Consider the following 12,388-nt stretch of genomic DNA (forward strand, 5'->3'; position numbering starts at 1 on the left):
GCTGTCCATGCTGTGCAGTGCCTTTCAACATGCTGATCTTTCAATATCATGTTTTCTTGCAAATATTGTGGGAATTTTGCTATGAAATAAGACCCTTTTTGTCAAGACCTACCTCAAAAACTATTATAAAAACAGGAGTATAAACTATTGTACTTCCTTCTAATTTAATTTTGTTCTTAATTTATATATTTGATCCATGAAATTAAAAAAATTAATAAAATAAATAACGATGGTTTGAAAGAGAATACAGGAGCATTCCATCTGGATCAGTAGAAGACATTATGAGAGCAATGAAAGAATAGTTAGCCACTATTTTTTTCAGTCAGAACATTTCTTCTAGCTAGATGGAAAGCCATTTATTTTCACTGGCAATCATATGATGTCAAAATATTTCAAGCCTAGAATTCCTGTCTAGATGTTGGAAGAAAAAAACCCAAGAGAACCTGATGCATCAGCCTTTTTTTCATAATGAAAAGACAAAAGGCCCCACGAGGTACTGACATCTCATGCAGATTCACCCTCACGCCTTCTCAATGGTCCTCTGACAGCCTGGGTCTGCCAGAGAAGTGATTCGTAATATATCAGAACTGAAGATCTAGTTCTGGACTTGTTGTCTGGCCAGGCCATCTCTAAAAATACCTGATTGGGTCTGGACCCTTGTTAATATTATGTAACGAGCAAAATGCCCCTCAGTGAGTCATGACCACCCTCTTGCACATGCAGTAATTTGCTCAAGCTTTTCAGAACCCAAACTCTCAGAATCCTGAATTAGTCTGCATGTTTCTTTCCCATCAATAATAGAAGGCAAGCTGCAATAAAAACAATAAAAAATAAGCTATCATACTCTAAACAGCCAAGTAAAAGAAAAAACAATATAATATAGCAGTAGTATTTAATTCTTCTCATTGGTTAGAACTTGCAGAAATGACTAAAGGGTAAACAGAAATTGCTGGATGGGATTCCAGAGATGCTGCTCACAGTGTCATTTCTGCTGGATCAGCCTGCCTCATTCAACATGGAAACATTGTCAGTGTCAACATCCATACAGAACAAATTTCAGGCGGCTCCCAGCAGTGCTGTCTGCACTTCCTCACTTCATTACTGATATCACAGTATGATAAACAATTCTGCTATTGGCAGTTTGTTTGTTAAAAATAATATAAAACTACTGTTGAATTAAACCAGGGAAAAGCCATAAAAGAGAGATGGTGTTATTGCAGCACTGAAAACTCAAGAGTTTTCACATTGACTTTTTTCAGCTTATCAAACCAATATTCAACTCCTTCCTGACCGTTTTCTTTTTAGTACTGTCCCAAAACAACACTGCCATGCTGCAGCTGATCCTCTGTGCTCGCTTGAGTGTTCAGGCAACTTATGTCTTTTCAAATTTACTGAAATATGCCAAGTCACAACAGCAAAGGACTTCCCCTCCTGTACCCTCTCTTGCTGCAAAACTAATTTGTTTGTCCTTTAGCTCACATTTATAAATTTCCAGGAGCAAAAACATACTGTGGCTTTAAATATAGACTGTCAGTTTGTGGCTTGTGTCTCATATTACACGCAGACAGCTTGAGACTCTGAACGCAAGTTGGGCAACAGCATTAATAGCTTAGAAAAGCGTCAGTATGCTTTCAAAATGCTCTATCTTTTCATTCCTGGAGGTGGGGGGAGGGAAAAGCATTCAAATGAAACTTTTCTAAGCAGGCGTTTAGGTGGAAATGTTGCTAACTTTTCTGGGTCCTCTTCGGGAGCCAGAGTTTGCAGAGCCCATTTCAGTTCTTCACACACACCCACAAGTGCACAAACACAAAGAATAAAAAAGGAAAACAGTTTCACCACAACTTTTTTTCTTCAAGATTAATTTCAGGCTTTTTTTTGTTTTTAGGTAGATGAGACATTAAACAATCTTTCCCTGAAGTGGAAGACTGATAAATCCACTCTTATTGAGAGGGGGGGGAGGGAGAGGGTAAGGGTACTCACGTGGTTGAGATGTCGTATTGTTTGGGTAACTCATAATTTACGCCTTTGAAAAATGCCTTATTTGTGTTGACAAACGCTCTTCCCTGCTCAGAACCGACGGCACGACTGAACAGAACAGCTGGAAGAGCCCAGGAAAATGCTTCTCTTGTTTGGGCTCTCCTTGCCTGGCTCCTGACCCCTTTACAACTGGAAAAGGAAACAGCACATGTGTCATTCTCTTTTGCCTGTGTAGCTCACATGAGCGGGGAGGGGCACACAGTTGCAGATAGAAGTAACTGTATTCGAGTTTTGCAAGTTGGATGTTTTCCATCCCTGTGCTTTCACTAGCCAGCAACCAGTGGAAAAAAAACAACCCACTCTTTTAATTCCTAGCCAAATCTAGATGCACCTATTAGATTCACTCCCCTAACCCCTACCCGCCCCTGTTGCAATTATTTCTTTTAAGTGAAAAACTTGCTGCCCCTTTCCCAAAACGTCTGTCATCAGAGAGTGATATTGAAAGTAGGGCTTTCAAGTTACACTGCCCAGCAGCATCCTTAACACTCACAATCTACCTTATTCTGTCCTTTTAATGGATGAAAATTGAGAAAAATAATTACTGGATCAGAACAGTTATATCAGCATATAGCATGAATCTGCACTGTGCTCAGATCAAGGAGGAACCTGTGGCTATGGCACAGGCTAGGGGGACAGGTAGCTCCAGTCTTGTCTCTGACATGGGCTTTTTATATCACCTTGGGCGAAGCATTTAACCTGTGTCTCAATTTGTAGAATAAAGATAATACAACTGATTTCCTCCCAGTGTTGTATTTTTATTTTAAACTGCAGGCAGGCATCTTTTGTAAACAGGATATGCTTTTTAGTTTGTATGGATTAATTTACTCAGGCTTCACAGAAAGTTTTTTATCCTGGACTAGGCTGCTAGCTCCCTCGTTTTTCTTACTACAATTTCAAGTGATCTGCTTGGCTATCTGCATGCTATATTGCATTCAGCAATATGTACTTGGTTTAAGTGTTCATGAACAGAAATCAGTGGCTAGGACTTTGATGTCATATCAAAACACAAGCAATTGCTAACTCATATGTCTTAGGCACTAAGAGAAGTGGACAAAGTTTCCATTTTCCTGGTTTCTGTGAGTCAGGATGAATTAACTGCCTGCCTGTGACAGCAAAAACACAGTAACCACTGGATTGAAAATGGGAAAAAACAGTGTCATGAAATTCAGGCTGAGATCCATCCTGTTTTGCAAAACTGTCACAGGATATTTGTGGGAAATAATCTCAGTGACCTCCTACAAGAAATCATTGTTAGTTTGCAGTATTTAACAGCTATGGGATGGAAAGACAGTGACTTATTTACATGCCAACGACAAATAACAGCCTGTTTGTGAGCATGGATACAGTAAATTACTTCAGTCAGCATTTTCCACATTCTGGGCTCATGGTAGAGAGCCCTGGAACATTCAGTGATAGAGCAAAGCAAGGCAAAAAAAAACAAAGAGGGAAAATAATAGCAAAACCTCTTGACATTGCTCCACTGGCTTCATCTTTTAGCACAACATTGTTTTACGCTAGATAGCTTCTCTATGAAAATACTAATGGGCATATTAACTATTACTTCTATGTTTGAAATCACAATGTACACAGGTACATTTGGGGCTTTCTGTCACAGTGCATGAAAACTGTTGCTGTATAAGGTTATTACATTTAAAAATCTTTCACCATCCAGATCCCTGAGAAATTTCAGACCTCCTGTTGAGAAAAGGCTTCTCAGCTGCTGCAGCTGAACTGAAGACAGGAAGGTATGGAAGTCTTCATTATATTTCTGCCCATGATCTAGACTCTGCCTCAGAGTTTTGTGGCAGATTGCTCCAAGTGTCATACACACACTCAGGCGGGATGGCCTGAACTGAGCTGTTAGGTCCTGCTGTTTAACATTGCATCTCTGAAACACTTCCTACATCTGTCGTCTTTGTTCCTATTCAGGCTGCTCTCCTACCATCGAAATCACTGGGAAAGCTGTACTGAAGTTTACATAAGAGAATTCCTGCAGAATGAAGTCCACATGGGGAACATCCCCTTTAACACCTCAGTATCTTCGCTTTTCTTTTGACTTCTTTCTTTGCTTATTGATGGACTGGGATTCATAGGAAATCAGAGAGCTATTTCCCAAGGCTGTTGCTTGCCCTCAAGCAGGCCATTAAAGAGAGGCTCCTTGACCTTTCCCACTTGTCATTAATGGGAAATATGTGAGTTCAAAAAGGGAAGTGAGCAAGAAAACTCCATGCAGCCCAGCATGGTTCCAGAGGAGGCTGAGACCAGGGCACAAAACAAAGAGCAGCCCAGTGCTCTCTGCCTGCCTTGACCCCCAGTCTACTGCCCTGAGGGGACAGAAGGCACTGAAAGAACACAGAGCAAATGCTGGAAATGGAGTGGTGGGGGGCAAATTATGTGATTAATCCTTAGTTTCCAGTTCATCTGAATTTTCCCCTAAACTTTAACTGCAGAGGTTGCTTCTGGCAAAAATGCCATGAAAACAAGTGAAAAGGTGAAGAGAAGAAATGGGTAGCTGAAAACATTTATTACCCAATGGTTATGGCATTCATACAGGATCCACTGGATCTGTGGGATAATGTAGGTGTGTTGGGAAGTGTGTCAGCCTGTGACTTTCATCAGCCAATTACTTGGTCTTATGTGGCCACCAGGTTCCCATAAACTTACAGAAGAAGTATTAGTTTCCTGCCCTGGTGAATACTTCTACCGTATCTTCAACCTTTGAAAGCTCAGAGTGCTTTCATCAGAGTAATCAGGCTGTAAAAACTGTGTCAAGATTGAAAGAGGCTGACTGGAAAACTCCTGGTAATGTCCTTCATTGTCCACCATGTGCAAACTCCCAATCTCAGAGACTGGATTTACTACCTGGACCTTTGTAGAGAGGATGTAGCAGCAGCTGAGGCAGCTTTTATCTGGTTGTCAGTTCAGAATGGGCCTCATGCCTTTAATGATGATCACATTTGTATGACCCAGAAGTGTGCTCCACCACGCCACATGCTGTGGTCATCTAGCCAGTTGACATGAAAGAAGGTGATGGCTTTCTCCTCTCCTTTCCTGGCTACACACTTCATGCTGTCTTAAACATGTCAGACTGGTAAGCTATGTGTGGTTAGGATGGATCCCAAACTTTGAAGACTTTCTGTAGGTCAGAGGGAGATAGAGCTATAGTGCAGCAGAAGCTAGGCTGAATCCTGAAGGAGGGATACTTCATATGAGAGATGCTTCAGGAAAGTGTTTGACACTGGACACCTTGTGAAATGTCATTTTCCTGCTGATTACATTTCTGTCCATCTCTGAAAGGAACAATAGTCTATATATTTTTTAGCTTCAGTCCTCTTGTTTCCTTCCTGTTTTCTATTTATTTTTGTGAGGGTAGGGATTACAGGCCATAGACTACCCATCCGCTGTGTATGCCAATTTATGCCTGATGTAATGTCATGGAGAATGGAACCTTTGTGACTGTGGAAAAGGGATCGAAGTAGACTTACTACCCATGATGGGCTAGGATGCTCCTGATTTATGTGGTGCTTATGAGGCAAGTGACTGTGGGTGCTACTAGCTTGTGAAATCCTTGGGGAACAGAGCAGTAAATTTCTGTCTACAGTCATATCAGTAATGGTTAATGAGCAAGTTCTTGGCCTTCACATATGGCCAAAAGAGAAGGATTTACTACAGAGATAAGAGATCAACTCTCCTTCCTACTTGTTATCTTGGGCATACATCTTTACCACCCCTCTGACTGCTGCTCAAACCTTTGGGAGATATTTGTATTCCTGGAACACAACATACCCTCTGCTTTGCCTTATCTCACAATATTTGCAGTTAAAGGGTGTAGTGTGCCTGTTTGTGTTTAAGGCATCCCCACTAAGGCCGTTAATTTGGGGCAAGTTCTTTTCCATTTGTATCTGTGTTCTCAGAGGAACCTCCAGTGTTACTACAATGTAAGTCCTTGTCAAAACATCAAATATAAGGAGAATCTACGTCTTCTCTACATCCCTGTGCTTGGCTTTCCATGAACTGTAGTTCAATTAATGACACTATAGAGGGAAAATGGATTAGGTCAAGAGTTCAGTGGACAAAAATGTTAAATTCTCTGTGACTATATAGAATGTTGCCATGTCCAAAGACCAGGCAGAATGCCTTAGAGCCACTGACTCCTGCCCTCTCCCAAATCTAATGCCTGACACCACTGAAAAGCACATCATTTGCTTGTACTCTAGACTAGTCAACAGGATGTTGACATGCTGTTTGATAGTGCACATTTGGGACAATGGTAACATAAGCTGGGTGTGCATGGAGGAGGTGAATCATACTATTGGCTCTTGCTGAGTTCAAGAAAACTGAGAGCAGGCTTTGGTACATGGATTTCTCATAACAAAAGAACTAGGAGATAAATAAAATAAAGTTAATCATGCTGAATTTTAAAACAAAAGGAAACACAAAACAGAATTAACCACTGGATGTCATCATCCTAGGGGATCTGGCAGAGTGAAACCATTGTTTTGATTGAAAAACATCACTCTTGTTTACATAGTTGGAACTGTATTATCTGTAGCATAATTTAAATCAGTTGTTTTTTCTAGGTCATTGCATAACTGTAAAATGGCCAGCAAATTGAAAGTCAAGAGTCTTCTGATGCCTGTGGAGTCTGGTGTGTTTTTATGCCAAAATGTTAAATAATGCTTTCACTGCTAGTTAAGGGCAGGTCAAAATCCTGTTACAGGCTGCTTGTCCATCACCTGGACTGTCCTTGTATAACATGAACTATAGTCTTATCTCAGCCTGAGCTCTCTGGGAGTTTGAATCCTAAGATCTCTTGCACTTCATCAGGAGCTTCAGAATGTTTTCTAACTATTCAAATGTAGGTGATGAGACACAGATAGGACACATCCAAAGTTGAAATCTTTTTAATCACAGTGTGAAAGTTTTTACCAGTAGCTGGGGTATGTGTGGCTTAAATTCATTCATGAGTCTGCTTCCCACATTGCAGCAACATGGAGCCAAACAGACACAGTCAGATTGGTAGATAATATTTCCTGAAATATAATATCACTGAGGTACTTACTCTCATTTTTAGCTGGCATGTACTATCCTCTCTGCAGAAAATGTCATAAAATTAAGACTATTTCTTTCTATAAGTGCAAAAGCAAAAAATCTCTTGCTTCTCCTCTGTACCTCTGCTCAATACACAGCACCATGCTCATATTGATGTTATAATGACCTTTACTTTGGCTTTCAGGCTGCTTTCCATGACCTTGGATCAATTATATAGAGTGCAGAGTTTAGTGTTTCAACCCACTATCTGAGCACAAAGCTGGCATGTGATAAAGGCATAGCTCCATTGAATGAAACTGTGGCACCATGAAGATATGTGTGATGACCCCGAGATCCTGTCACTTAGCGCTGCTCCTATCACTGGTTTAAAAATAACTCCACAAAATTCCTAGTCCAAGAGGCTTGAACTGCACTTTCCTCATGAGTTTTTGTTTTAAAAGAACTTTAAACTCACACAGTTGGGTTTCTTTGTGTGTTCAATCTGCAGCTCCTCTGAGCAATCGTGAAGATGTTTATGTTTGTAGATGTAGTCAAGTTGCTTCCTATTTTTAAGTGATTACTTAAATAGCTAGAAAATGTAGCCAGCAATCCTGACGGAGTCCATTAGAATTACACCGATGAATCTGCACTGCCATTAAGGCTTACAAGCAGTTAACACAAACCTTGGCCCTCCCAAGCTCCTTCATGGAATGTTTTCTGATCTCCTGCTGGAGTATTTGCAGATCCTTAGGTTTTTGGAGACGTTCCCAAAGTGGCAGGCAGTTACCATATCCTGCATTTAGAACATCCTTTAGGACCACAAAGATGAAGTTTGACAGCTCCCGAAGCAATGAATACTTTCAGCTGACAGTGTTTTTTGTTTGCTTGTTTTGTTGGTATTTTTCTTTGGTTTTGTCCAGTTTTTGCTTGGTTGGTTTCTTTTGCTTTGTTTTTTTTGGTTGCATTCTTTGTGGGTTTTGTTTGTGGTTTTGATGTGTCTTGTTTGGTTGGTTTGTTTATATGTTTTGGTTGGTCGGTGCTTTTCGATTGTTGGGTTTTTAAATATTGTTTTAAATCTTATTCTAAATAATTCCTAAATCAACAGGCACAGGATCCAGGGAGTCCTTGATAAAATCCTGGTGTAAATTTACCAGTGGAAGTAATTCTCCCTTATCTGCTCACTCTTGTCCTCAAAGGAAAAAGCATGGATTTTGACCCCTGCCATGTGAACATGTGTGTCGTCCCTGTGCAGTCATGTGATTGGACTTACTAACATCCTGCAGACAGCTCCTTCTGTTGCTTTCAAAAGACTATTCACAGGAATTAAATGGATGAGAAAGTGACTGTAAACCATAGCTCCAGGGAGGACTCTTCAATACCTTACTGAAAGCCAAAACCATGCCAAAGCAACAGACATGTGATTCCTGCTGTCTCCTAGCAAGACACAAGTGGGTGCCTTATTTTTCCTTTTAATTATAAAAGAGATTTCCCCACCACTGCTTAATGGGTAGCTTGTAGTTCTCTCAAATAGTAAAATACTCATCTCACTAAAGTGAGCCTCCTAAGCCACTGATAAGAGATTTGTTTTATGAGCTTTATGCAGGGAGTAGAAGAGAACAAGTTTCTCACATGCAACTGAATGCACTGAATGTGGCTATCCTTGAAATGCACTCCACAGTGAGTCCAACTAAAGTGGGATATGGTCTTAAAAGTAGCTAATCTGTTGGTCCTTTTTTTATTGTGCAAAGTAAGTTTTTATACAAACATGGGTATACTTGCCTGCTGTGATGGGAGTAACAACTTAGAATGGTCTATTCTAATAATAAATTGCATGCTGATCATTTTTTTACTGAAGCAAAGGCAATTCAGCTGTATCTGATTGGCACTACTTCAGGATTTTTGATGTTCAGCAGGAGAAGAATATACAGCTGCAAAAATCAAAACCAAGCAAAAAGACTCTCAAACTACACATGCTGGAATGGCAACAAGCCCAAGTGCAACAGTTTACCAGACCCACTCACAACTCATCAGGCACTGGGATACACAACAATTTTTTTTTAAATGAAATTGTACAATGAATTTTGTTTTAATGCAGAATCCAAATGTTTCACAGTGACACAGACTCCTTTAAAACTTCTTTAAATGATGTGTATGAAAGTGGTTGAAAATTTCAGCTGTTGATTCTGCAACAGTCCTACAGATCAACTTTTTATCATCCCTATGCCCCTGCTGGATGTACTGAGAGTATGTAGAGATTAGCCCTTGTAGTGAGTTGTAAGACAATTCTACTGATATATGAATACTCCATTATGAAATCTGCAATGCTTTATTTGGAAATAGCTTTCATCCTCACTAAAGCAAAGATCTGCCCAGAAAGTTGTAATTCGGAACAAACATAACTACATGAAAAATATCTGAATAATTTAAGCTTGTATTTTCTTTACCAGGTAAATTAATATGAATTTTTTTGTTGTGAAATCATGCTGAAAGGATGTGACAGGGGATATTCAGGAATGGAACTGATTTAGATCAGGACGTTTTGGTAAGGGTCACAGTTCAGAAATCTCTAGGATCACTGGATCTTGTCAGCTTTTTTTCATACACTGAAATAAGAGCTGGAGCAATTCTGTGTAGCACTGACACAACACTGCTGCTTCCCTGTCTCTGTGAGCTCAAAACCATATTAGGAAAACACTGAAGAATGCCCTTATGGCTGTCTTAAATAAGAAAACACAAAGCATGCTCTTAAATTTAAGTACAAGCTTAGGTTTCCAAATTGAAAGTATGCTTAAAGATTTTCTTGATGACTGACAGGTTCCTATAAATATTCATATATGGACACATCCTCTACCAGATCACCCAAATTAAATTCCCTGATTAGACTCTAGATGAGGCAGTCTACTGAGGAAACTTTTTAAAGCTAAAGGGTTAATGTCATTTTATGTAACTTCGGTGATTAAGACATTAGTCACTTAATCTATTCCAGTCTTTGGCATTCTCTCTGAAGTCAAAGGAGGAGATAAACTTTTCCAGAAGCTGATTAATTCTCTTCCTAAAATTAGGTGCAATGAACTACATCACAAACAAAAAAAGTCTCTCTCCTCTAAGGAAAAAAACCAGCATCTTTCCTTCCTGAGATTCAGACACAGAGGATGTTGCTGTGCTTCTAGGAACATTTCAGTGTGCTGTTTCTAATCTGGTACCATGTCATGCTCCTCACAGAGTTCATCCATCTTGTATTTGTCAAATACAAATAAACAGAGTCCTGCCTTTACTTTGTAAAAGTTCTGGTGTGCAATAGTGGGCAATCAAACTCTCATTTAGTAAATGTTACTGATTATATGCACCGTGTAGCACGAATAACCACCCTGTGTTAATTAACACCCTATCAATATTCCATAATTTGAAATTTCTCCTGCCATCATCTTCTGTTGTTTTCACAACTTCAAAAAATAGTTTTCAAAGATCCTCTGTAATGCCCTGCTTATAGTTTAAATAAATTTAAATGAAGTGGCAGTATTGCATACTATGCATAATGCCACAAAAGCTTTAATTGCTTGAAAAGTACAGTAATTACAAACAAACAAATTTTGACTTACTTTGTTCCTTTTACTGTTCATTAGGGGGTTTTATATTAATTAAAAACTTGAACTTTCTTTGAAAATCTTCACTGGTTTGTACCTTTACTGGTTAATATTTGCTTCAGAGAGAATGGTTTAATGCATCCTGAAATTTACTCAGCAACATTGTATTATTTCTGTGTTAGTAAATATTTAGAATACTACTTCCACTTTAAGACTATCTTCTTTCAAGTTTAGAACTGAGAATAACCCCTTGAAAACTGAATTTAACTTGATGCATAACACTATTACAACACTTTTTGTTTCTTTTGTCTGCAGTACCTTTAATTTTTTTGGCATTTTGCTATATGTAGTAGCTTAAAATAATTAATCTTTGGGATGTAAGATCACACATTTGATATCTGTACAAATATTGCTGTGTACTTTTTCTAGGTTCAGAAATAAAGGAGAGAAAGAGAACCTTAATACATCTAGGGAATCTGGGCCCAATTCCCATATAAATTATCCAGCTTAGAGTATCTCAGCTAAAATATAAAATGAAAAATATAATGGCAGAGTCTTCCTGGTAGCTGACCTCACTTAAACAAGGTACTTAGATATCTTCTATGTATAAAACCATCGTGGTTCACAGTGGTTATGATGATATTTTGTCCTTCTACAGTATTTTAAATGTGCAATTCACTTGAAAAAAAATCAGAAATACCTCCACCAATTAACGCTGTACTCCTCTCATGTTACCAGGTACTTCTTTTGCTGCTAGCTCTGGCTTGTTAATCTTCCTACCTAACTTCTCCTGAATTGCTGGTGATCCAGCACAGCTGCCCTGCTGTTACCACAGCCCAGACACTAAGTGTATTGATAGCTACATCCAGGTATCTGTACCTAGTAACAAATTAGCTGTGCATGCATATGAGCAATCTAATTCTATTGTTAGCATTTTTAGATTGTTCTATTATTAACATTTTGTATTGTCATTGTATTTAGTAGCCAATGCAATGACAAATTAAATATGTGTGGGCAATATCTGGACATTAGTTCCACAGACAGACAGACACACACACAAAAGGGAAAAAAAAAAGAAAGAATGGAAGAAAAAAAAAGAAAGAAGTATTATGCTTATAATATTTTTTTAAATAGTGTCAGGTTAATGTCTTTCAAGTGTTAGAAGATACATGGGGAAATTCAGTAATTCAGTTCATGGGTTTATACTAATAGCAGGAGACTGGATGTTTCTAGAGATTCTCCATACTCTTCTGTTGAGCTGATATTGCAGAATTACAGTTTGCTGTCAGAGAGATAAGAATTGTTTGGATTCCTTAGAGGAATAGAAGATCACCTACAGTGTACTGACAGGAAAGGTTGGAAATGTTGAGTTCTTTGATCATTGGGAAGAAAGAGATTTAAAATCATCCTGCACTGCAAATATTTTTCTGGGAAGAGAAACACACCTATAATATTGAAGCATGAAGAGCTTTTCTTAATTTAGAAGTTATATTAGTTTAACATGGATTACACTGAAGGTGAAAATATAGAGAAATCCATCAGACTAAAAATTACATCAGCATAATCTAGAATAGAATAGAATTAGAATAGAATTAGAATAGAATATAATTAACCAGGTTGGAAAAGATCTTTGAGCTCATTGAGTCCAACCTATCATCCAACGCTATCAAATCAACTAAACCATGGCACCAAGAGCCCCATCCACTCTATTCCTAAACACCTCCAGTGATGGTGAC

The 12,388-nt window shown here is 38.8% G+C and overlaps 1 protein-coding gene across 1 annotated transcript in view; it reads right to left on the bottom strand.

Moving 5' to 3' along the window:
* GYPC (glycophorin C (Gerbich blood group)) overlaps nucleotides 1-2,198 on the bottom strand; it is a 31,296-nt gene extending 29,098 nt beyond the window's left edge. Inside the window, exon 1 of the mRNA XM_068138942.1 lies at nucleotides 1,981-2,198. Within this exon, the coding sequence (XP_067995043.1) occupies nucleotides 1,981-2,014 (34 nt within the window). The 5' untranslated portion in view covers nucleotides 2,015-2,198. The remainder of the gene's footprint in view (nucleotides 1-1,980) is intronic.
* Nucleotides 2,199-12,388: the final 10,190 nt, after the last annotated feature.

Source organism: Melanerpes formicivorus, unplaced genomic scaffold, assembly GCF_026170545.1.
Source record: "Melanerpes formicivorus ecotype bairdi unplaced genomic scaffold, bMelFor1.0.p_v2 SCAF_5, whole genome shotgun sequence".
Lineage (NCBI taxonomy): Eukaryota > Metazoa > Chordata > Aves > Piciformes > Picidae > Melanerpes > Melanerpes formicivorus.